This window comes from Eschrichtius robustus, chromosome 12 (assembly GCF_028021215.1).
Source record: "Eschrichtius robustus isolate mEscRob2 chromosome 12, mEscRob2.pri, whole genome shotgun sequence".
In the NCBI taxonomy this organism is placed as follows: Eukaryota; Metazoa; Chordata; class Mammalia; order Artiodactyla; family Eschrichtiidae; genus Eschrichtius; species Eschrichtius robustus.
Genome location: NC_090835.1, coordinates 31,974,362 through 32,002,352, shown reverse-complemented (window position 1 = coordinate 32,002,352; position 27,991 = coordinate 31,974,362). Strand labels below are relative to the sequence as shown.

The window sequence follows — 27,991 nt, the reverse complement described above, 5'->3', positions numbered from 1 at the left end:
AACAGTGATGAACAATACAATAACTGAAATGAAAACTACACTAGAAGGAATCAATAGCAGAATAACTGAGGCAGAAGAATGGATAAGTGACCTGGAAGACAGAATGGTGGAATTCACTGCTGCGGAACAGAATAAAGAAAAAAGAATGAAAAGAAATGAAGACAGCCTAAGGGACCTCTGGGACAACATTAAATGCAACAACATTCGCATTATAGGGGTCCCAGAAGGAGAAGAGAGAGAGAAAGGACCCCAGAAAAGATTTGAAGAGATTATAGTCGAAAACTTCCCTAACATGGGAAAGGAACTAGCCACCCAAGTCCAGGAAGGGCAGAGAGTCCCAAACAGGATAAACCCAAAGAGAAACATGCCGAGACACATAGTAATCAAATTGGCAAAAATTAAAGACAAAGAAAAATCATTGAAAGCAGCAAGGGAAAAACGACAAATAACATACAAGGGAACTCCCATAAGGTTAACAGCTGATTTCTCAGCAGCAATTCTACAAGCCAGAAGGGAGTTGCATGACATAATTAAAGTGATAAAAGGGAAGAACCTACAACCAAGATTATTCTACCCGGCAAGGATCTCACTCAGATTCAACAGAGAAATCAAAAGCTTTACAGACAAGCAAAAGCTAAGAGAATTCAGCACCACCAAACCAGCTCTACAACAAATGCTAAAGGAACTTCTCTAAGTGGGAAACACAAGAGAAGGAAAGGACCTACAAAAACAAACCCAAAACAATTAAGAAAATGGTAATAGGAACATACATATAGATAATTACCTTAAATGTGAATGGATTAAATGCTCCAACCAAAAGACACAGGCTTGCTGAATGGAAACAAAAAGAAGACCCATATAAATGCTGTCTACAAGAGACCCACTTCAGAACTAGGGACACATACAGACTGAAAGTGAGGGGATGGAAAAAGATATTCCATGCAAATGGAAATCAAAAGAAAGCTGGAGTAGCAATACTCCTATCAGATAAAATAGACTTTAAAATAAAGAATGTTACAAGAGACAAGGAAGGACACTACATAATGATCAAGGGATCAATCCAAGAAGGAGATATAACAATTATAAATATATATGCACCCAACATAGGAGCACCTCAATACATAAGGCAAGTGCTAACAGCTATAAAGGAGGAAATCGACAGTAACACAGTAATAGTGGGGGACTTTAACACCTCACTTACACCAACGGACAGATCATCCAGACAGAAAATCAATGAGGAAACACAAGCTTTACATGACACAATAGACCAGATAGATTTAATTGATATTTATAGGACATTCCATCCCAAAACAGCAGATTACACTTTCTTCTCAAGGGCACACGGAACATTTTCCAGGATAGATCACATCTTGGGTCACAAATCAAGCCTCAGTAAATTTAAGAAAATTGAAATCATACCAAGCATCTTTTCTGACCACAAAGCTATGAGATTAGAAATCAATTACAAGGAAAAAAACGTAAAAATCACAAACACATGGAGGCTAAACAATACATTACTAAATAACCAAGAGATCACTGAAGAAATCGAAGAGGAAATCAAAAAATACCTAGAGACAATGACAATGAAAACACGACGATCCAAAACCTATGGGATGCAGCAAAAGCAGTTCTAAAAGGGAAGTTTATAGCTATACAAGCCTACCTCAAGAAACAAGAAAAATCTCAAATAAGCAATGTAACCTTACACCTAAAGGAACTACAGAAAGAAGAACAAATAAAACCCAAAGTGAGCAAAAGGAAAGAAATCATAAAGATCAGAGCAGAAATAAAAGAAATAGAAACAAAGAAAACAATAGCAAAGATCAATAAAACTAAAAGCTGGTTCTTTGAGAAGATAAACAAAATTGATAAACCTTTAGCCAGACTCATCAAGAAAAAGAGGGAGAGGACTCAAATCAATAAAATTAGAAATGAAAAAGGAGAAGTTATAACAGACACCGCAGAAGTACAAAGCATCCTAAGAGACTACTACAAGCAACTCTATGCCAATAAAATGGACAACCTGGAAGAAATGGACAAATTCCTAGAAAGGTATAACCCTCCAAGACTGAACCAGGAAGAAATAGAAAATATGAACAGATCAATCACAAGTAATGAAATTGAAATTGTGATTGATAATCTTCCAACAAACAGAAGTCCAGGACCAGATGGCTTCACAGGTGAATTCTATCGAACATTTAGAGAAGAGCTAACACCCATCCTTCTCAAACTCTTCCAAAAAACTTCAGAGGAAGGAACACCCCGAACTCATTCTATGAGGCCACCATCACCCTGATACCAAAACCAGACAAAGACACTACAAAAAAAGAAAATTACACACCAATATCACTGATGAATATAGATGCAAAAATCCTGAACAAAACACTAGCAAACAGAATCCAGCAACACATTAAAAGGATCATACACCATGATCAAGTGGGGTTTATCCCAGGGATGCAAGGATTCTTCAATATATGCAAATCAATCAATGTGATACACCATATTAACAAATTGAAGAATAAAAACCATCTGATCATCTCAATAGATGCAGAAAAAGCTTCTGACAAAATTCAACACCCATTTATGATAAAAACGCTCCAGAAAGTGGGCACAGAGGGAACCTACCTCAACATAATAAAGCCCATATATGACAAACCCACAGCAAACATCATTCTCAATGGTGAAAAACTGAAAGCATTTCCTCTAAAATCAGGAACAAGACAAGGATGTCCACTCTCATGGCTATTATTCAACATAGTTTTGTAAGTCCCAGCCACGGCAATCAGAGAAGAAAAAGAAATAAAACGAATACAAATTAGAAAAGAAGAATTAAAACTGTCACTGTTTGCAGATGACATGATACTATACATAGAGAATCCTAAAGATGCCACCAGAAAACTACTAGAGCTAATCAATGAATTTGGTAAAGTTGCAGGATACAAAATTAATGCACAGAAATCTCTTGCATTCCTATACACTAATAATGAAAAATCTGAAAGAGAAATTAAGGAAACACTCCCATTTACCACTGCAACAAAAAGAATAAAATACCTAGGAATAAACCTACCTAGGGAGACAAAGGACATGCATGCAGAAAACTATAAGACACTGATGAAAGAAATTAAAGATGATACCAACAGATGGAGAGATATACCATGTTCTTGGATTGGAAGAATCAATATTGTGAAAATGACTATACTACCCAAAGCAATCTACAGATTCAATGCAATCCCTATCAAATTGCCAATGGCATTTTTTACAGAACTAGAACAAAAAATCTTAAAAGTTGTATGGAGACACAAAAGACGCCGAATAGCCAAAGCAGTCTTGAGGGAAAAAAACGGAGCTGGAGGAATCAGACTCCCTGACTTCAGACTATACTACAAAGCTACAGTAATCAAGACAATATGGTACTGGCACAAAAACAGAAATATAGATCAATGGAACAGGATAGAAAGCCCAGAGATAAACCTACGCACCTATGGTCAACTAATCTATGGCTAAGGAGGCAAGGATATACAATGGAGAAAAGACAGTCTCTTCAATAAGTGGTGCTGGGAAAACTGGACAGCTACATGTAAAAGAATGAAATTAGAACACTCCCTAACACCATACACAAAAGTAAACTCAAAATGGATTAGAGACCTAAATGTAAGACTGGACAGTATAAAACTCTTAGAGGAAAACATAGGAAGAACACTCTTTGACATAAATCACAGCAAGATCTTTTTTGATCCACCTCCTAGAGTAATGGAAATAAAAACAAAAATAAACAAATGGGACCTAATGAAACTTAAAAGCTTTTGCACAGCAAAGGAAACCATAAACAAGACGAAAAGACAACCCTCAGAATGGGAGAAAATATTTGCAAATGAATCAACGGACAAAGGATTAATCTCCAAAATATATAAACAGCTCATGCAGCTCAATATTAAGAAAACAAACAACCCAATCAAAAAATGGGCAGAAGACCTAAATAGACATTTCTCCAAAGAAGACATACAGATGGCCAAGAGGCACATGACAAGCTGCTCAACATCACAAATTATTAGAGAAATGCAAATCAAAACTACAATGAGGTATCACCTCACACCAGTTAGAATGGGCATCATCAGAAAATCTACAAACAACAAATGCTGGAGAGGGTGTGGAGAAAAGGGAACCCTCTTACACTGTTGGTGGGAATGTAAATTGATATAGCCACTATGGAGAACAGTATGGAGGTTCCTTAAAAAACTAAAAATAGAATTACCATATGACTCAGCAATCCCACTACTGGGCATATACCCTGAGAAAACCATAATTCAAAAAGACACATGCATCCCAATGTTCATTGCAGCACTATTTACAATAGCCAGGACATGGAAGCAACCTAAATGCCCATCGACAGATGAATGGATAAAGAAGATGTGGTACACATATACAATGGAATATTACTTAGCCATAAAAAGGAATGAAATTAGGTCATTTGTAGAGACATGGATGAACCTAGAGACTGTCATACAGAGTGAAGTAAGTCAGAAAGAGAAAAACAAGTATCGTATATTAACGCATGTATGTGGAACCTAGAAAAATGGTACAGATGAACTGGTGTGTAGAAATTGAGGCACAGAAGTAGAGAACAAACGTATGGACATCAGGGGGAGAAAGCGGCCGGGGGTGGTGGGGGTGGTGTGATGAATTGGGAGATTGGGATTGACATGTGTACACTGATGTGTATAAAATGAATGACTAATAACAACCTGCTGTATAAAAAAATAAATAAAATTAAATTTAAAAAAAAAGCATTTAACAAAATCTATCACTCTTTTGTGGTAATAACACTTAACAAACCAGGAATAGTAGCCAACGTCCTCAACTTGATAAAGAGTATCTAGGAAAAATCTACAACTAATATTATATTTAATGGTTTAAAAAATAATGTTTTCCCTCTAAGATCAAGAACAAAAAGGGTATCTACTATCACTACTTCTACTCAACATTATACCAGGGGTACTAGCCAGGGAAATTAAGCAAAAAAAATAAATAAGAGGCATCCATATTAAAAAGGAAGAAATAAGACAATCTCTTCTTCCAAATGACATATATAGAAAACCCTAAACAGTATACACACATACAGATAAAACTATGAAGATTAATAAAGTTCAACAAGTTTGCAGGATATAAGACCAATATACAAAAATCAATTGTATTTCTAGACATTAGCAATCAACAATACAAAAATGAAATTAAGAAAACAATTCCATTTATAACATCTTCAAAAAATAGAATACTTAGCAATTATATTTTATGAAACAAGTACAAGACTTATAGAACACAAAAATGTTGGGGGAAAATGGAAAAGCACTGTATGATGGACTGAAATGATACAGACCAGCCTCCCTGTAACCTATTAGAAATATGCTCTACTATGTTCAAGAATGTAAAATAAAATATGAACATAATAAAGCATAAATAATATTTACAAAAAAATTGGGAAAATACAATATCTGAAACGAAGATGTTACTTAATATGAGTAACAGCAGTTTAACACCAGAGAAGAAAGGATAAACGTATTTAATATTTTATTTATTTATTTATTTTTATTTATTATTTTTGGCTGCGTTGGGTCTTCAATGCTGTGCACGGGCTTTCTCTAGTTGTGGTGAGCAGGGGCTACTTTTCGTTGCAGTGCGTGGCCTTCTCATTGTAGTGGCTTCTCTTGTTGCGGAACACGGGCTCTAGGCACACAGGCTTCAGTAGTTGTGGCTTGAGGGCTCAGTAGTTGTGGCTCGCAGGCTCTAGAGCACAGGCTCAGTAGTTATGGCACACGGGCTGAGTTGTTCCACGGCATGTGGGATCTTCCTGGACCAGGGCTTGAACCTGTGTCCCCTGCATTGGCAGGTGGATTCTTAACCACTGCACCACCAGGGAAGCCCTTAGTGTACTTAAAATGATGCAAAAGAACTATCCAAAATGAAGCTTAGAGAGAAGAAACTGAAAACTCTGAACAGAACTTCAGTAACCTCTGGAATAATATCAAACAGTCTAATACACATGAAATTGGAATTCCAGAATTGGGGGAAGGAGGCAAACAAAAAAAATTTAAGTAATAATGTCTGAATATTTTCCAAGTTTGATAAGAGCTAAACAGACCTAAGAATGTCAACAGTATTTCTTCTCAAACAAAAGAAATACAAAAGAAACAATAGAAAAGCACTTCACAATCAACTAGCTGAGAAGCAATGAAAAAGAGAAAATCTTAAAAGAAGCCAGATTTTAAAAATTACAGAAAGAAACTCAGAAAACACTTCCAGCATGACAACATGAGGAGCTCTGTGGATATGCTCCCCAGTGAAACTGGTGAAAATTATTTTAAAAACAAGCATTTAATTTAAAGCCTCTGAATATGGTCATAAGAGTATACAGAAAATGAAGAAACATCTATTCACGAAAAATCTATGAATATTTGGTAAGAAAAGTGAGAATCTGTGGTATTTGAACCTGGATTGCTCCCTCCCTCCGTATTCCCAGCTCAGCAAGGTTGAAACTCCACTCCAGATAAGTGCGCTCAAGAACACAGGGCTATCTTTCCACACAGGTTCCAGCTGGAGGGCTTAAACAGCTGTTGATAAAGCTACGTTCTTGGTGAGTACAATTAGAAGGTGGGGACTCTCTTGTTCCATCCAGATACCACTCATGGAAGGGAAGGTCTACCTTGGTCATGGTACCACTGAGAATACTGAGACATCAATCACACTTTCCCTGGCTGGTAAGGTGGTGCTTCCATATCAGAAGAAAGACAGGAAAACCTCAGGTTACTGCTCTCCACTCCACTTAGGGTTCAACCCCTTCAGTGGGGTTGTCACTGAGAGAAGCATGTCACTATCCCCATTCCCAGCTCCAGGGCCTTGGCTCAGAGATTTTGCCTGGAAGTGAAGGGGAAGCAGGTCAGAGGTAAAATAGATACTTCCTAATCTTTTCCCAAAGGAATTGACTTCATTTGCAATAGAGCATGGAAAAGTTCAAGCCTAAGTGTGCCCTCAAAAACATTGGAGGTTGTGGTAGGGAGCAACTGTGAGGAAGATTCAGGAATTTGGTGAAGATTTGGGCTAAATCACAGACTGGCTAGTTTGAGGGAGAGAGCCAGGGAAGGAGACTGCTGGTAGAAGCCCTCCTAGGGTAGCATAACTATCAAACACTGACCCTGGGAACTGCTCTTTCAAGGGAGTCTGAATTTGATTAATCAGTAGAGCAATTTATACCTCCATGGCATTGTTGAAAACAATACAGCAATTAGCCAACAAAAAGTGAAAACTAACAGCTATGTGTGGCCAGAGAAAGAGAGAAGAAAGCCACTTGAAAGCATGGCCTCCCAGGATGACTTTGGGCACACCGAAAGCTGTGGCTCCTGGAGGAGCAACATCAAAGGCTTAACACTTCAGAGGGTGGGGGAGAGAAACAGGCTTCACTAAAATAATCTACCCAGTCACTAAACAAATAAACAAACAAATAAAAATAACAAACTGGAAGGGGGAACAGGGCCTAGAGTTGCTACAATATATTATCTAAAATGTTCAGATTCCAACAGGAAATTATGAGACATACAAAGAAACAAGAAAGTAGGACCCATACACTGGTTTTAAAAAATGCAGGCAACAGAAACTGCCTGTCAGCACAACCAAAAACAATCGAATTTAACAGAAAAAAACTTGAAAGTTGCCATTACAAATACATTCAAAGAATTAAAGGAAATCATGCTTAAAGAAGTAAAGCAAGGTACAATGACCATGTCTCATCAGATAGATGAAAGGTTTAGAAATTACAAAAAAAAAAAAAGAACTAAATGGAAATTTTGGAGTTGAAAAGTACAATAACTGAAATGGAAAATTCTCTAGAGTGGCTCAACAGTAGATTTGAACTGACAGAAGAAAGAATTAACAAACTTGAAGGTAGATTGATAGAATTTATGCAATCCAAAGAACAAATGAAAAAAAAATGAAGAAAAAAACAGAGCCTCTGTTAAATATGGGACATGATTAAGTGGACCAATGCATGTGTAATGAGAGTATCAGAAGGAAGCACAAGAGAGAGAGAAAGAAGCACAAAAAATATTCAAGACCACAATAGCTGAAAGATTCCCAAACTGATTGAAAAACACCAATCTACACATCCAGTAGTTCAAAGCACTTTAAGATAAATGCAAAGAGATTCAGAAACAGACAAATGATAGTAAAAATACAGAAAGCCAACGAAAAGGAGAAAATCTTGAATCAGCAAGAGTTAAAAACTGTCAGCCAAGAATTCTAAATCCAGAAAAGCTGTCTTTCAAAAATGAAGATAAAATAAAGATATTTCCAGATATACAAAAACTGAGAGAATTTTTTAAGCAGACCTGTCCTATAAGAAATACTAATGGGACTTCCTCAGGTTGAAAGCAAGTAACCCCAGATGGTGATTCAAATCCATAAGGAAAAACAAAGAGTACCAGTAAAACAAATTATGTAATTATAAAAGATAGTGTAACTACATATTTTTCTCCCTCTTTCTCTTAACCAATATTAAAAAGAGTTGTATAAAATAATATGTATAATACACATCACATATATTATATCTATATTATATATAATGTATAAAATAACATGTATAATAATGTATTGTTGGGCATCTAACATATAGAAATGTAAATATATTTTAAACATAAATGTAAGAGTACAAAGAAGAAAGGTGGAGGCAAAGCTGTACTGGGCTAAGGAAATGACTACAGATGGTAAAGTAATAATTATAACAATGTATTGTTGGGTTTGTAACATTAATATATGTAATATGTATAACAATAATACCACAAAAAGGGGGAAAGGGTATAGAGCTATATAGGAATAATGTTTCTATATCTCACTGGAATTAAGCTAGCATAAATCTGAAGTTATTTAAATTAGGCTTCTCTCATAAGCCCTAGAATAAACACTAAAAAAAACTTTAAAAATTGAAAAAAATCATTAAAGAAATGTAATTGCTTCATTAGAAAATATTCATTTAATGTAAAAGAAAGCAGTAAAAGAGGAAGAATAGAAGAACAAAAAAGACATGAGACATATAGAAAACAAAAAGTAAAATAGCAGACAGAAATACAACTATATTAATAATGTTAAAAGTGAATAAATGACCGGGACTTCCCTGGCAGTCCAGTGGTTAGGACTCCACACTTCCACTGCAGGGTGCAAGGCTTCGATCCCTGGGTGGGTAACTAAGATTCTGCATGCCGTACAGTGCAGCCAAAAAAAAAAGAAATTCAATTCAATCCTAATCAAAATCCCAGCTGGCTTCTTTATAGAAATTGATTTTGAAATGTACATGGAAATACAGAAAACATAGAGTATTCAAAATAATTTTGAAAAAGAAGAAAAAAGTAGAGAACTTATAATTAATACCTAATTTTGAAACTCACTGTAAAACTACAGAAATCAAGATTATGGTATTGGCATAAGAATAGATCTGTAAATCAATGGAAAAGAATAAAAAATCCAGAAATAGACCCACAAATATAGAGTCAATTGAATTTCAATAAAGATGCCAAGATAATTGAATGGGGAAAAGACGGTATTTTCTTTTTTTCTTTTTTTTGTTTTTGGCTGTGTTGGGTCTTTGTTGCTGCATGCAGGCTTTCTCTAGTTGTGGCGAGCAGGGGCTACTCTTCGTTGAGGTGTGCGCGCTTCTCAGTGAGGTGGCTTCTCTTGTTGTGGAGCACAGGCTCTAGGCGCGTGGACTTCAGTAGTTGTGGTGCACGAGCTCAGTAGTTGTGGCATGTGGGCGCTAGAGAGCGCAGGCTTCAGTAGTTGCAGCGTGTGGGCTCAGAAGTTGTGGCTCATGGGCTCTAGGTGCGCGGGCTTCAGTAGTTGTGGCGCATGGGCTTAGATGCTCCGCAGCATGTGGGATCCTCCTGGAGCAGGGATCAAACCCATGTCCCCTGCATTGGCAGGTGGATTCTTAACCACTGCGCCACCAGGGAAGTCCCAATGATGGTATTTTCAATCAATGATGTTGGTACAGCTTGATACCCACATGGAAAAAATCGAACCATGACTCATATTCCACACCATATGTTAAAATTATGTATGATGGGTAATGGACCTAAATGTAAAAGCTGAAACTATAAAACGTCTAGAAGAAAATATAGGCACAAATCTTTGTGACCATGGAGTAGGCAAACAAAAAGATAGATAGGACCTTAAAAAGAATGAACCTTAAAAGAAAAAATTGATAGACTGGAATTCAATAGAATTTAAAATGCCTGCTCCTTAAAAGACATGGTTACAAAAAATGAAAAGTCAAGGCACATACTGGGAGAAAATATTGCAAAACATTTTGCAGATAAAAGACTTTTAGACAAAATATATAAAGACAGCTTAAAACTCAACAATAAGAATTTTATAATAATATAGCCCAATAAAATAAATCCATTATAATTAAACAATAAGAATAAAAAACACAACTTAAAATATAAAAATTACTAGAACAGACACTTTATTTTTAAGAAGATACATGGGTGGAAAGTAATACATTAGAAGATGTTCAGCATTATTAGTCATCAGTGAAATACAAATTAAAACCACAATGAAACAACCAATGGGTCACTGAAGAAATCAAAGAGGAAATAAAAAAATACCTGGAGACAAATGAAAATAGAAACACAATGATCCAAAATATATAGGGAAAACAAACTTATGGTTACCAAAGGGGAAAGGGAATTGGGGGATAAATTGGGAGCTTGAGATTAGCAGATGCAAACTACTATATATAAATTAGATAAACAACAAGGTCCTACTGTAGAGCACAGGGAACTATATTCAATATCCTGCAATAAACAATAATGGAAAAGAATATGAAAAAGAGTATTTATATATATGTATAACTGAATCACTTTGCTGTACACCAGAAACTAATACAACATTGTAAATCAACTATACTTCAATAAAAAAAAAAAAATATATATATATATATATATATATATATATATATATATATATATATATATATATATATATATGAGATACAGCAAAAGCAGTTCTAAGAGATAAATTATAGTGATACAAGCCTACCTCAGGAAACAAGGAAATCCTCAAATAAGCAATTTAACCTTACAGCTAAAGGAACTACAAAAAGAAAAACAAAATCTAAAATTAGTAAAAGGAAAGAAATAAAGATCAGAGTGGAAATAGAGATTTAAAAGTTAATAGAAAAGATCAGTGAAAACAAGAGTTGGTTCTTTGAAAAGATAAACAAAATTGATAAACCTTTAGCCAAACTCATTAAGAAAAGAAGAGAGAGGGCCCAAATAAATAAAATCAGAAATGAAAGAGAAGTTACAACTAACTCATAGAAATACAAAGGATCACATGGCATTGTTACCAACAATTATAAGACAATAAAATGGACAACCTAGAAGAAATGGACAAATTCTGAGAAATGTACAATCTACCAAGACTGAATAGGGTAAATATAAAATATGAACAGACCAATTACCAGTAAAGTAATTGAATCAATAATTTAAAAACTCCCAACAAACAAAAGTCTAGGACCAGACAGATTTGTAGGTAAATTCTACAAAACACTTGAGAGTTAACATCTATCCTCAAACTATTCCAAAAAATTGCAGAGGAAGGAATGCTTCCAAATTCATTACATGAGGCCAGCATCACCCTGACACCAAAACCAGAAAATGACAACAGAAAAAAAGAAAATTACAGGCAAATATCACTGATGAACATAGATGCAAAAATCCTCAACAAAATATTATCAAACTGAATTCAACAATACATTAAAAGGATTATATACCATGATCAAGTGGGATTTATCCCAAGGATGCAAGGATGATTTAATAACTGCAAATCAATCAATGTGATACACCATATTAACGGAATGAAGAATAAAAACCATCTGATCATCTCAATAGGTGCAGAAAAAGCTTTTGGCACAATGCAAATTCCATTTGTGATAGCAACTGTCAAAAAAATGTGTATAGAGGAAACATACTTCAACATAATAAAGGCTATATTACACAGCCAACGTCATACTCAATGGTGAAAAGCTGAAAGCATTTCCTCTAAGATCAGGAACAAGACAAGGATGCCCACTCTCACCACTTTTATTCAACATAGTATCGGAAGTCCTAGCCACAGCAGACAGACAAGAATAAGAAATAAAGGGCATCCAAATTGGAAAGGAAGAAGTAAAACTGTCACTGTTTGCAGATGACATGATAACCCATATAGAAAATCCTAAAGACACCACCAAAATAGTGTAAGAAGTAATAAATAAATTCAGGGAAGTTGCAGGATGCAAAATTAATATACAGAAATCTATTCTGTTTCTACACGTTACTAATGAACTATCAGAAGGAGAAGTTAAGAAAACAGTCCCATTTACAATTGCATCAAAAAGAATAAAATACCTAGTAATAAATCTAGCCAAGGATGTAAAAGACCTGTACTCTGAAAACTATAAGACATTGATGAAAGACATTGAATCAACACAAAAAAATGGAAAGATATACCAGGCTCATGAAGTAAAAGAATTAATACTGTTAAAATGACCATACTTCCCAAGGCAATCTACATATTCAGTGCAAGCCTACCAAAGCATCAATGGCTTTTTTCATAGAACTAGAACAATTAATTCTAAAATTTGTATGGAAACACAAAATATCCCATATATTGTATCCCTAATTACCTACTCTTCAGCCATTTGGGGTTTATATGACGTTCTCTGAACACCTCTAAATACTTTCGGCCTTTTCTTATGTTACATTTCCTCTCTTCTCCACCTATAAACATCTACTTCAAAGTCCAGCCCACTTTTCACTTTTTCTAGAAACCTCCACCAATTTCCGAAAGCAAAAGTAATCATTCCTTCTTGTGAGCTTCCACAACACTTTGTCCCTATCTCCATTCTAGTACTAATCTCAATATATTACAGTTGTTATTTCGATATCTGGCTTCCATGCCAAATACAAGCTCTTGAGGATAATGCTTATGTATTATTTATTTTTGCATCACCAAAATCTTGCTATGTCTCTGAATGTGATGAAAGATATTTTTGTTGAATCAATGAATGAATTAAATGAATGACTAGGGAAATTATTAGATGAACATATGAGTTTACTAAAATGACGTTTTGAATAAGAAATTCTGTTAACTTAGACTGAAGCATTTATTTTTTAGAATAAAAAGATCTTAATTTTAAAAAGAAATTCACAGACATTAATGAAAAACAGAATTAACACTTACCTCTGTGTATTCATCAAAAGTATGATCTTCTGCCTGAAAAGTCTCTATCAGCTTAACTGCAGTCCCATCAAGGAGCCAATTGTATTTTTCAACTGAAAATTAATAATCTAATTTAAATCTCAGTAACACCCTCTTAAAAAGGTAAAGTGCTTTTTTATATAGTCATAGAATGGAGTAGCCTATTCAATTAAATGTTATTAATAGACTATTAACATACACTAATAGGAACAGACAAAATAACATAAAATAGACTTAATAAGCAAACCAGGTTAAATGCAGACTTTTAAAATAAAGATAATAGGGTATGTAAAATAACTTAGAGGTACAGATAAGCCAGTCAATAAAAGGTTTTGGTTAATAGAATGTCAAATAACAACTATCTATCCTGAGCCCATAACACACTTGAGGAGGCTACTGAGCTGCAGACTCTTCAAAACTATTCTTAGAAATTACCTTGTTTTTGCCCTTGATTTAACTTTCTCCTTATGCCAACAACTCTTCTCTCTACATTTTGGCTTTATGACCCTGCTCCAGTTAACACTCACCCTTTGGACTGAACAACAGAATTCAAGTTTCTTGGGTTTGATCCATGACTCTGCCAAAAGCCATGCCTATGCTCACTTCTGGCTCTCTGCTCTTTCATGACAGATCCAGACAACCAAATAACTGACCAAATTCTAGTAAAAATAAAATGGCATTCTTTTATGACAAAAAAAGAGATATAATATTGTGTCATATATACCATATGTCTCATAATGTTTTCTTGCACCTTCTAAGTTATGATGTACTGCCACCTTCAGTGTATCAAGAGCCCATTGTAACACATGTTCAGGAAGTTCTGCGTCAAGATTCACAGTTGTTGAAGTTCCTGATAGCCAAGAGGGTACTGTTTGGACATTCTAACATAAATAAAAATGACAATTCATGAAATAAATATCTGTGCAATTGATCTATATGTAGATCTTATACTATACTTTTAAAAATTCATTTCAGATTTCAGTGGTCCAAGAAAAGATAACTTGATGCAAAATAATGATTTAAAATTGTCTGTAGTCTAATATAAAACCTTAGTTGGGTTAGTTTTCTATCATTCAACAAATATTTATTGAGGAACTATGTTGAAGTGATTATACTAGAAAGCTCTAGAAAGAACAAACATGACTTGGATCTTGTCCTTAAGAAGTTCACAACTCAGTAGGGAACATGAGACATGCACAAAAATATCAATTCATAACTGCAATAAAAGTTCTAAGAAGAAAAAAGTCATCTCAAGCCAGGAAACTTTCTCAAAGAGAAAGCACTTTTAACTTAAAATAACCTGGAGGATGGAAAGAAAACAACGAGTTATAACATTTTATGTACATATACACTTTATAGAGCTTCAAGTCAATTTAAAAGTTCGAAAAAGGGCCATATAAAGAAACCCAATGCGCAGAGTCACAGATGTAGAAAACAAACTTATGGTTACCAGGGGGTAAGGGGGAGGGAGGGATAACTTGAGAGATTGGGATTGATATATACACACTACTATATATAAAATAGATAACTAATAAGGACCTATAGGGAACTCTACTCAATACTCTGTAATGGACTATATGGGAAAAGAATCTTAAAAAAAGACTGGGTATGTGTGTATGTATAACCGATTCACTTTGCTGTACACCTGAAACTAATGCAACATCGTAAACCAACTATACTCCAATAAAAATTTTTTTAAAAAAGAAACCCAATGGATAAGAATAAAGAAATACCTGCAGAGCTTCAGCTATTCGCTCAACCAAACCCAAAACAACATCTTCCAAATCTTGAAAAGTAGGATAAAATTCCATTTTATCATCATCAAACGTCAATTCCATCTTAAATATTGGCAGCCCTCGTTGATCTTCTTGGTCAAAGAGTTTTACAAATCCTTCTACAGTTCTCTTTAAGAGCTCTTTTAGCTGCATGATGCCATAAGTTATTATTACTTTAGAAAGTACAAATTGAACCTTTAACTATAATCAGTAAGCTATTGCCTATAATTAATTCACTCTACCAATCCATTTAGTCCTGAAAATTATCTTCATTCAGCACAATATGTTCTTAATAAATATAGTCTAAAATAAATAGGACAATATATACAAACTTTAATTTTTCTATAGAATATCAACAATCTTAAAATGGCAACTCAGAATCTTCTACATCCTTTAGTAATTCTGTCCCTGGTACAGAAAAAGTTCCGGAAGACCCAACAATATGGTAAAGACTGAGGGGAGGAGAGGCCTGAAACCTAAGTTTGGGGGTGTCATGAGGTGACATGTATACGGGGCAAGGGACAGTAGTGTACTAGAGCTAGCTCCTACAATTATAAGAGCCAATTGTTAAACATTCAAGAATTTTGTGAGCCAGACACTAAACTCTTGGATGCTTGACAATCACCATGGTGGGAATATTTACCCCATGGAAATTGGCAAACACTACAAACCAGGGCTTTTTCTCCTGGGGTCAGATTTCCAGCACATCACTAGGTGAGAGTGAAGCCACTGGAACTTAGAAATGTGCACTATAAGTTACCAAAGTATGAATAATGCTTTCTTATACAGAACCAACTATTAGATATTTAAGCAAGGTAGACAAACATGTATCTAAATAATCTTCAAAACATTCCTCATCTCTTTACTTCTTATCATATAATCATAGTCCTCTTAAGAGGATAAAGGTAAAAAGGAAATCATGTATATTCGTTACAGTATTACATACCAGATATACATATATATGTATGTATGTATGTATATATATATATATATATATAAATTCCCTTTAAAAATGGCAAAATTCATGGAATATTTGGAGGTCTTTACCAAAAGGAAAAGTTTTTATTCAAAACTATTTTTCTAGGATTACATTTCTACAATAGTAAAAATTCAAGGAGCCCATAAAATAATTGTATAAAATTCATATTCTCTTTCTGTTTGTCATTTAAAGACGATCAATAACGTTTCGAACCAAGATTTGACTGAGAAGAAAACGAAAATCAATTAACTTGTAATTTCATAAGTTCAAAAATATGTTCACTAGGATAGTACTTTTGTTAATTTACTCCAATAAAGCTATAGATAATTAGCTTATAGCCTTTAAGCATGATTCCAGTAATCAATCATAATATTGACACATACTTCTAGACTTACCTCTCATTTTATTTTTTATTTTTATTTTTTATTTTTTAGATTTTATTTATTTATTTATTTATTTATTTATTTATTTATTTATTGGCTGTGTTGGGTCTTCGTTGCTGCGCACGGGCTTTCTCTAGTCGCAGCAAGTGGGGGCTACTCTTCGTTGTGGTGCGCGGGCTTTTCACTGCGGTGGTTTCTCACTGCGGTGGCTTCTCTTGTTGCGGAGCAGGGCTCTAGGCACACAGGTTCAGTAGTTGTGACTCACCGGCTCTAGAGCACAGGCTCAGTAGTCGTGGCGCACGGGCTTAGTTGCTCCGCAGCATGTGGGATTTTCCCAGACCAGGGCTCGAACCCACGTCCCCTTCATTGGCAGGCAGATTCTTAACCACTGCTCCACCAAGGAAGCCCTTCCCTCTCATTTTTAGACTGCTTCCAGAAATGAAGCATTTTTCTGCTAAAGTTATTTAAACAAAATTATAGTAAAAGTCTTTCTTAATTTATTTCAAAATAATTATATAGCACTATATCTAAAGAAGATATATTTAAAATACTAAAGTAACTTCAATAACATTATCATTTAAAATATACAAAACCTATTTACCTGATTTGACATAAGTGTGGAAACACAGTTATAAAATGCATCCAGTTTCTCAGGTTTAATGCCTTCTAGTGACTCCTTCTTGGTAAAGAGACTTATAACCTTTGGATACCAAGTGTTCATTATCTTCTCTTCTGCCTTTCTAGCTTGTATTGATAAATCATTTTTCAATGATTCACAGTCAATTGGGCCTTTACCTCTATTTATGAGAAAAAAATGATTTAAAGCAAACAATAGATATTGGTCATGATGCAAAATTGTTGAAACAAGTAAGATAAATTAAAAAATTTTTTAACCTAAGTAAAGTCCTGAGTATTTATCAATCAGTTTTTTAAATTATATAGTCAAAATATGAAGACTCAAGCAGGAGACATTCAAATTTTAAATGTTAATTAATAAATATGGGATTTTACCTAATTCCAGTTAAGTCTAGCAAAACTGTATTGGCAAATGTTGTATAACCAAGGTCCAATAACATTTTCATAGTTGGATGAACAATGTACAAATTAGCTAATATTTGATTTCTTGTCTGCAGATAGTTAGAATGCCAAAGCTTAGAATAATCCAGGCCTCTGGAAAAGCAAAACATCATATCAAACAGGATTCAAATGATACATTCTAAATTTTAGGAAATAATATTTGTGACATGGAATTAGTATCAAAGTGAGAAGACTGGGGGTTGAGAAGAGAGAAATGTGCTCAGCAATGGGAAACTTAGGAGATAAGCATGTAATAAAAATACATCAAGAACTTAAGAGTTCATTATCTTCGGAGAGACCAGAGATCATTTGTGGGTAAGGCAGGCTAATGGGCCAGGCATGAGTTCCCTAACTTCCACTGTGCTCTGGCTCAGTTACCCTGGGTAGTGATAAACAAACTCAGTCCTTAGGGTTGGGGAGAAGAGACGGAGAAATCTGTCTGGCATACTGCAAAGCTTACTTAAGGCCAAGTTGAGTTATACATCCATAAATGTTCCCACTAATTGCATAAGCAACAACTAGATAAGTTCAATGTAGAGGATACCTTTGGGGAAAAAAAAAAACAGTAGTACTATTTTTTTTTACATGTTTTCAAAACACTTTTGAGCTTCACAGTTGTAGCCTTGAATGTAAGACCAGTTTATTTTCAATCAGTTATCAAAACCTAGATACAGTACTGTTTTATAAAAATTTTACTTACACAGGGGATTCAGGTAAAGGGCCTCCTTCATCTTCAAGCCATTTAACTGGAGGTATCACAAGAACACTCCTCACTAAAAAAAAAAAAAAAAATGTATATATATACATATATTTTATAGATAGATAGATAGGTTAATACTTCTTGAAAATCCTTGCAAGACTTAACTGAAATCAAAGTTTCTAACTTTTGATAATGGATAGTATAGTTTAATATGAATCAAAATGAGTATAAGAAAAAAATCCCTTATGTGAAACAAAATCATGCTCTTGGTACTATTTCGGCCCTGCTTTGGAGGTGAATTCAGATACAGTAAAGCTTTAATAAGTTCTCAGTTTTTCTCATCCTATGTATTCAAAGGTCACTGGCATGGCCACTTAAAAAAATTAATCCAATTAAAAATTGCAAAGGTTAAATCCCTAATAAATCTCCCCAAACACATTAATATTTTCTTACAATCCTGTAAATAGTATAACTATAACCATAAAGACAAAGTAAAAAATTAAAAAGCTATTAAGCACATAAAAATTACAAAAAGTACCCTTAAAAACAGTGTCCTTAAATTACAAAGATTTGACTAGGTTATAGGCTCAAAGTTAAAACTTTAAAAATATCTAAGAAATACATATAGCTAAACATATAATGTTCATTATTCATATTTCTACTTTCGATTGGGAGAGGTGGGGGAACAAGCAAGCTTGGCGTGTGTTAAATGCCACTTACCCAAATATCTCTTCATGCTTTTTTCAAAATCACTTGACACCTCATTTATGAGACTTTGAATGAGTTCTTCTCTTTCTTTCCCTTCCTTCAAAGACTCAGGTATCAGCATTAACATGTGATCCAGCCATTCCTGCTGAATAGGTACTATGGGACTACTCTCTACACATTGTTTCAAATAAATATAGTTGAACTGAGAATGTAATAAGAAAAAATTAAATGTTCTAAATGGTGTAGCATTTCAATGATACATGTGAAATGTAGCATTTCAGAGTAAAAATATTATGAAAAATAACATGTTTTCAGAATAAAAATATTTTATCCAAAAGTACAACCTACAAAGAAACTATTTTATATTTTTATTTATGATGAGTTCTCTCCAAATTAATGTTCTTAGTATACTCTTCACTTTCTTAAGGCAAAACAAACATCCTTAATCTAACTTAACTATTCCTTCATTTAACAAATATTCATTAATTCAACAAATATTCAGGTATTGTTCCAAATGCTGAGGATATAGTAATAAACAAAACAGACAAAGCCCCACTCTCCTGGAGATACTATTCTGGTATAATAGCATCATAATATAATTTCATAAATTCTCCCATAACAATGAGTAGTCTGACAAAAATAGACATGAACAAATGGAAAGACAGTACTTGATCTTGGTAAAGATATTTTAACATCATGAAAATTTAAAGTTGTCCCAAAATCAATTTAATGCAATACCAATAAAAATATCTACACACATTTTTAAGAAACTAGACAAGTAGAGACTAAAGTTCAAGTGGAAAAATAAATAGCCAAGAAATTCCTGAGAAAGAAAATTTATAAGGAAGGACTATCCCTAGGAGACATTAAAACATATTATAAAGTCTCCCTGATGAGAATAGTATGGTACAGGTACATGAATAGACAGACGACTGGGAAAAAAAAAATAGAAAGTCCAGAAATAGATCCAGTCCATAGGAAAATGTAGCATATGATAAATGTGGCACCCCAAATCACTGAAGCAAAGATAAAGATTTTAATAAATATTTCTGGGACAACTGGTTAGCCATTTGGAAAAAGATAAATTTAACACCTTTCTTCCAACATACACAAGAATAAATTCCAAATAGATCAGGAATTTAATTAAACTAAACAATAAAACTATACAAGGCCAGAAAAAAACTGATAAAATTCTTCTATAATTGAGCGTAGGGGAAGACTTTAAAACTATGATTCAAATTCCAGGTACAAAAAAGGAAAAAATGATTGACAAATTCTGACTCCATAAAATTAAAATGCTTGCATGTTTTAAAAACATCATAATAAAAAAGGTCAAAAGACTACTGACACTCTGGGAGAAAATATTTGCAAAGTACATCTCAAATAAAGGGGAAAGAATGCTTAAAAATTTAGGAGATGGGTGAAACTTGAGGACATTATGCTAAATGAAATAGGCCAATGACAAAAAGATAAACACTTTATGATTCCACTTATATGAGGTATCTACAGTAGTCAAATTCATAAAACAGAAAATAGAATGCCACTTGCCAGGGACTAGGGGGAAAAGGAAATGGAGAGTTGTTTCATGAGTGTAGAGTTTCAGTTTTGCAATATGAAAATATTCTGGAGATTAGTTGCACAATGTGAAAATACTTAACACCACTGAACAGTACACTTTATTTATTTTTAATTAATTTATTTATATATTTTTGGCTGCATTGGGTCTTCATTGCTGCGCTCAGGCTTTCTCTAGTTGCCGGGGGCTGCTCTTCACTGCGGTGTGCGGGCTTCTCATTGCGGTGGCTCCTCTTGTTGCGGAGCACGGGCTCTAGGCATGCGGGCTTCAGTAGTTGTGGCACATGGGCTCAGTAGTTGTGGCGCACAGGCTTAGTTGCTCCGCGGCATGTGGGATCTTCCGGGACCAGGGCTCGAACCTGTGTCCCCTGCATTGCCAGGCGGATTCTTAACCACTGCACCACCAGGGAAGTCCTGAACAGTACATTTTAAAATAGTTAAGATGGTGGGACTTCCCTGGTGGTGCAGAGTAGGTTTCTCACATGTTATGGGTTAGCAATTTAAAAACAGTTTATGTGTATTCTAGAATTTAACAAAATCAGTAAATATACTGTGGTTCATAAAAGCTAGGTTTCTGACTGTGAGAGAAGGGAGCAACAAATAAGGAAAGAGGGAAGACTAGAATGAACCCAGTGATATTAAATTGGAATAGGAGGCATAAGTATAAACTCATGGTTTTTAAGATAGACAGAGGAGAGAAGGAAGGATGGATAGATAGATAGATAGATAGATAGATAGATAGATAGGTAGATAGATACATAGATAGACAAACAGAAAGATAATTTCCTGGCTCTTTCTGCTGAGAGAACAAAGAAAATTACATCTCAGGAACACAGCTAACACCCATGTCATGGTTTCTAAATACCATTCTCTACTAAAAAGAGGCAGGAATCCTTGGAGAAATGACTGACTCCAGGATTAGAATAGGAAAAGTACAGTATAAGCCTGGAATATCTTACTGTATCAAAACATGAGATCTCAAAGAATGATGGGATAAGCTAAAAAGAATATAACAGTCAATTTGAAGGGCTCCCACTGGCCAAATCTGGGGCAGCTGAACATCAAAATAAACCACAGTAGTAACACATTAAATTCAATAGCTAAAATAAGACTGTCCGTAAATAGTCCATACTGATATAAATGAATTAATGAATGAGGAAAGAAAGAGAGAGAGAGAGAAAGAAAGGAAAAGGATGAAGTTCTTCCTTACTACAAAATTCCAACTAAAAAATATACAAGGAATGGTGGGAAAATTACTATCTGGCAACCACCATAGTAATCATTGTTTCAGGCAAGAATATTAACATTATGGGGACAAGTGAACATATAGGAGAATTCTTTGTACTCTTTTTACAATTTTCTATAAGTCTGAAATTATTTCGAAATAAAATATTTTTTTAAAAGAATGACCTGGTTGGACATTTTTTCTTTTGTCTCCTACTTAAAATTTTTTTTCAATTAGTTGCTCACTCCAAAATTCTTCTAGAGGGTCATTTTCTATGGCTATTCCACTAATATGCTGCTTGATCTTAAACATCCTGTGGTGGTCCCCAATCCCTCAACAGACTTACTCTGTCTAGTAATGAATCTGATCTTCTCTCCACTCTTTCTCTTCCCTCTCCCCCTAGGTGATTTCATCTAGTCCCGTGACTATAAATATCAACTATATATGTTGATGTGTTCTAAATCTGTATCTCTAGAACTCAGCTCTTCCTGAAATATCCAGCATAGCCAAAAGAGATCTCTTGATCTCCCAGCTCCTAAAACGTTCCTTCCTCAGTCTTAGCCATGTCAATAAACAACACCAAATTAAGCTATAAAATATATATATTTGACCCTTACAATTGGAGTATATATTCTTCCATTAGCAAAGAGATATCTGACTTTTCTGAGTGAGACCATGTGCTTTCAAAGTCTTTTTTGAAAACTTCCTACTTTATGCCCTCACTGTGGTCTCTTCATACTTCTATCACACCTGTTGTATTTTACTGAACGTAATTGTTTATATTCATTAATTCATCAAGCATTTATTGAATATCCACTATTGGTAGTCAATACCATAGTTGTTAAAGACACAAAGATATTTAAGAAGCAACTCCTAGCCTCAAGACTAGAAAATACATCATTTTAATACATAAAAATATCAAAGGAATACCAAATACAATATGCTAAGAAAAATAATAAAAATGAACAATGTATAATAGGAGCAAAGAAGAAGTCATCTACCCAAACCCATAGAAATAGGGTAAGACTTCCTGGGGATGGTAACTGAGCTGAAATAGAGACAGCCAGGTAAGAAGAAGCATGGATGGTGAGGGGACGTGTGGGGCAAAAGCAGCGAGGTGAGAAACGTTATGTTTCCTCAAGGATGAATAAGAAAGTCCATGCTGGTGAAGCATAAAATATGATACAGAGCGTGGCGAGAGGAGAGGCAGGAGAATAGGTAGGAGTCATATTACAGAAAGCCTTGCATACACATTAAGATTTAATTCTGTAGGTTATGAGAAGCCACTGATGGCTATTGTAGTCAAGGCGAAAGAGGAAGTCCTGATCTAAGGCTAGGACAAAAAGAGGACTGATTGGAGAAATATTCGTAGCATTTGGGGACTAATTGTATGGCAGAGAGGGGGGAAAAAGAAGTTAAGACTCAGGTGTTTTAAGCATGAGTGACTGGGTAAATCGTGATAACTAGAAGAGAGAATAAGGAGGAAGAGACGTCTTATGGAAGAAGCTGATAAGTTCATTTTTTCTGACATGTTGAATTTGAGGTATTTGTGCATCAAAATCTATGGGAGTCATCAAAATATGGAAGGTACTTGAAATCAGAAGAGAATCATCCAGGAAGATTCAAGGAAAGAGAACAGTGGGCCACAGTCAGGCAGGGAAGAGAAACCCATGAAGATGACAGAGAAATAATATTTAGAGAACTAGAAAAATAAGTATAAGGGCATTTAAAAGGAAGTGAATATTCAGCAGTGTCAAAAATCAGCTGGAATTGTCACTATTTTTTATTTTAGCCATACTAATGGGTATGTAGTGATAACTCATCACAGTTTTAATTTACATTTCCCTAATGGTTAATAATGTTGAGCATCTTTGATGTGCTTATTTGCCATCCATATATCCTCTTTGGTAAAATGTCTAGTCATGTCTTTTACTCATTTTCTAATTGGATTTTTTGTTTTTATCCTGTTGAGTTTTGAGAGTTCTTAAATATTCTAGATACAAGTCCTTTGTTGGATATGTGATTTGTGAATATTTTCTTGCAGTATGTAGCTTGTTTTTCCATCCTCTTAACAGAATCTTTCACCTAGCTATAGATTTTAATTTTTATGAAATAAAATTTATTGGGTTTTTTTTATGGATTGTGCTTTTTATTTTTTGGCCGTGCTGCGCAGCACGCAGGATCTTAGTTCCCCGACCATGGATCGAACTCATGCCCACTGCAATGGAAGTGCAGAGTCTTAACCACTGAACAGCCAGGGAAGTCCTGGTCTGTGCTTTTTTAAATTCAGGTATAGTTGATTTACAATATATATTAGTTTCAGATGTACAACATAGTGATTCAAAATTTTTATAGATTATACTCCATTTAAAGTTATAAAATATAGGCTATATTCCCTGTGCTATACAATGTATCATTATAGCTTATTTATTTTATACATAGTAGTTTGTACCTCTTAATCCCCTACCCCTATCTTGCCTCTCCTCCCTTTCCTCTCCCCACTGGCAACCACTAGTTTTTTCTCTGTAAGTGTGAGTCGGTTTCTGTTTTGTTATATTCCTTCGTTTGTTTTATTTTTTAGATTCCACATATAAATGATAACATACAGTATTCATCTTTCTCTGTCTGACTTATTTCTCTATGCATAATACTCTCCAGGTTTACCTTTGTTGTTGCAAATGGAAAATTTTCGTTCTTTTTTATGGCTGAGTTATTCCATTCCATATATATATATATATATGTATATAAATTATATATATGTATATAAATTCACATCTTCCTTATCCACGTCTTGGCTTTTGTAAATAATGCTGTTGTGAACATTAGGGTGCATTTATCTTTTTGATTAGTGGTTTTGTTTACTTTGGATATATACCCAGAAATGGAATGGCTGGGTCATATGCAGTTCTATTTTTAGTTTTTAGAGGGACCTCCACACTGTTTCCCATAGTGGCTGCACCACTTTATGTTCCCACCAACAGTGTACAAGGGCTCCCTTCTCTCTACATCCTCACCAACATTAGCTATTTGTGGTCTTTTTTTTTTTAACATCTTTATTGGAGTATAATTGCTTTACAATGGTGTGTCAGTTTCTGCTTTATAACAAAGTGAATCAGCTATGCATATACATATTTCCCCATATCCTCTCCCTCTTGTGTCTCCCTCCCACCCTCCCTATCCCACCCCTCTAGGTAGTCACAGAGCACTGAGCTGATCTCCCTGTGCAATGCAGCTGCTTCCCACTAGCTATCTATTTTACATTTGGTAGTGTATATATGTGCATGCCATTCTCTCACTTTGTCCCAGCTTACCCTTCCCACTCCCTGTGTCCTCAAGTCCATTCTCTGCATCTGTGTTTTTATTCCTGTCCTGCCCCTAGGTTCTTCAGAACCATTTTTTTTTTTGATTCCATGTATATGTGTTAGCATATGGTATTTGTTTTTCTCTTTCTGACTTACTTCACTCTGTATGACAGACTCTACATCCATCCACCTCACTACAAATAACTCAATTTCGTTCCTTTTAATGGCTGAGTAATATTCCATTGTATATATGTGCCACATCTTCTTTATCCATTCATCTGTCGATGGACACTTAGGTTGCTTCCATGTCCTGGCTATTGTAAATAGAGCTGCAATGAACATTATGGTACAAGAATCTTTTTGAATTATGGTTTTCTCAGGGTATATGCCCAGTAGTGGGATTGCTGGGTCGTATGGTAGTTCTACTTTTAGTTTTTTAAGGAACCTCTATACTGTTCTCCATAGTGGCTGTATCAATTTACATTCCCACCAACAGTGCAAGAGGGTTCCCTTTTCTCCACACCCTCTCCAGCATTTATTGTTTGTAGATTTTTTGATGATGGCCATTCTGACTGGTGTGAGGTGATACCTCATTGTAGTTTTGATTTACATTTCTCTAATGATTAGTGATGTTGAGCATCCTTTCATGTGTTTGTTGGCAATCTGTATGTCTTCTTTGGAGAAATGTCTATTTAGGTCTTCTGCCCATTTTCGGATTGGGTTGTTTGTTTTTTTGAAATTGAGCTGCATGAGCTACTTGTAAATTTTGGAGATTAATCCTTTGTCAGTTGCTTCATTTGCAAATATTTTCTCCCATTCTGAGGGCTGTCTTTTCATCTTGTTTATGGTTTCCTTTGCTATGTAAAAGCTTTTAAGTTTCATTAGGTCCCATTTGTTTATTTTTGTTTTTATTTCCATTTCTCTAGGAGGTGGTCAAAAAGAATCTTGCTGTGATTTATGTCATAGAGTGCTCTGCCTATGTTTTCTTCTAAGAGTTTGATAGTGTCTGCCTTACATTTAGGTCTTTAATCCATTTGGAGTTTATTTTTGTGTATGGTGTTAGGGAGTGTTCTAATTTCATTCTTCTACATGTAGCTGTCCAGTTTTCCCAGCACCAATCATTGAAGAGGCTGTCTTTTCTCCATTGTATATTCTTGCCTCCTTTATCAAAAATAAGGTGACCATATGTGTTTGGGTTTATCTCTGGGCTTTCTATCTTGTTCCATTGATCTATATTTCTGTTTTTGTGCCAGTACCATACTGTCTTGATTACTGTAGCTTTGTAGTATCATCTGAAGTCAGGGAGCCTGATTCCTCCAGCTCTGTTTTTCTTTCTCTAGTTTGCTTTGGCTACCTGCCCCAGTGATAAGGAGGTTGAAATAGCATACAGTGATGTAGCCAAAAGACTTACCAAATAAAATAGCACTTACAAGAGACATGTCTTCACATCTTCCCCTGTCTTCCCCTGAAAATAACATGCTTTTCCTAACACACTGTTCGTCTTCCTATAAAGTAGAAACTTTATTTTGCACAAACATGCAGTTATTCCAGATTAGGATAAAGGATAGACAAGGTATAGTAGCTATCTTTAAATATACACTCCTAAGCAGTGTCATTTTAAAATTGTTTTACCCTGCTTACCTCCCCTACCCTATATCCTCCTCTCCTCTAATTTGGAGACACTCCATAAAAATTTTTCACTTTAAAGGTAGCTTGCCATCTCTCTAGAGCCCTCACCACTGTCTCCATTCACTGTGTATAGATGGCAGAACTTTTCAGGTGCACTGTTTAACTGTTAAAATAGTAACCACAACCTCATCAGGCCCAAAATGGAGCATAATGCATGGTACAAGGAATATTTATGTATTTTTGGAATTTTATAATATTTAGTAAGAGTATATGAAAGGATTACTACTGTATCAAAATATATTGTTTCAATTTAGTCTATCCTGGATATGTACTAAAGGATGTTACCACAAGAGAAGAGAGCCTTCTACAGAAAGTCTCTACAGATTTTGCTGTTTTATTTTGTATGTGGATTTTTACTTTTGCCTAAATGCATTTATCCTTCATATCAATTATAACATCTGACACTATGTAGAAGCTAAAAATTTAGAGGGAGGAACATTATTTTCAAGATCTTCTTCAAGCCTCTTATGCATATAAGAGAAACCAATCGGCACCTGATACTCTCTGTCTAAATATGTTACTGGTAATATGTATTTTGCCCAGTGCCATTCATTTGGAACATAATTGTTTTCTTCCTTTATTTTAAAAATGTTCGTTTTTTAGGTAAGCATCAGCTTTGTTGTTTGTAGACCTTTTGAGCAACACAACGTAAAACTATATTTAGTTGATTTAGCTATAGCAGTACAATGATTAGTAATATAAAAATTAACTTAAGGGGAAAAAAAAGATTGCTTTGGCTATTTGGGCTCTTTTGTGTTTCCATACAAATTGTGAAATTTTTTGTTCTAGTTCTATGAAAAATGCCATTGGTAGTTTGATAGGGATTGCATTGAATCTAGATTGCTTTGGGTAGTATAGTCATTTTCACATGTTGATTCTTCCAATCCAAGAATATGGTATATCTCTCCATCTGTTGGTATCATCTTTAATTTCTTTCATCAGTGTCTTACAGTTTTCTGCATACAGGTCTTTTGTCTCCCTTGGTAGGTTTATTCCTAGGTATTTTATTCTTTTTGTTGCAATGGTAAAAGGGAGTGTTTCCTTAATTTCTGTTTCCGATTTTTCATCATTAGTGTATAGGAATGCAAGAGATTTCTGTGCATTAATTTTGTATCCTGGTACTTTACCAAATTTTTTCATTAGCTCTAGTAGTTTTCTGGTAGCATCTTTAGGATTCTCTATGTATAGTATCATGTCATCTGCAAACAGTGACAGCTTTACTTCTTCTTTGTCAGTTTGGATTCCTTTTATTTCTTTTTTGTCTCAGATTGCTGTGGCTAAAACTTCCAAAACT

General features: G+C 34.8%; 1 protein-coding gene across 1 annotated transcript in view; it reads right to left on the bottom strand.

Moving 5' to 3' along the window:
- The window catches only part of DNAH12 (dynein axonemal heavy chain 12), a 219,539-nt gene that overhangs the window by 170,347 nt on the left and 21,201 nt on the right, over positions 1–27,991 (bottom strand). The window contains exons 4-10 of the mRNA XM_068557202.1: positions 18,919–19,108; positions 18,199–18,271; positions 17,433–17,591; positions 17,023–17,218; positions 15,018–15,206; positions 14,009–14,165; positions 13,267–13,358 (exon numbers count right to left, since the gene is read on the bottom strand). Coding sequence (XP_068413303.1) covers positions 13,267–13,358; positions 14,009–14,165; positions 15,018–15,206; positions 17,023–17,218; positions 17,433–17,591; positions 18,199–18,271; positions 18,919–19,108 — 1,056 coding nt within the window. The remainder of the gene's footprint in view (positions 1–13,266; positions 13,359–14,008; positions 14,166–15,017; positions 15,207–17,022; positions 17,219–17,432; positions 17,592–18,198; positions 18,272–18,918; positions 19,109–27,991) is intronic.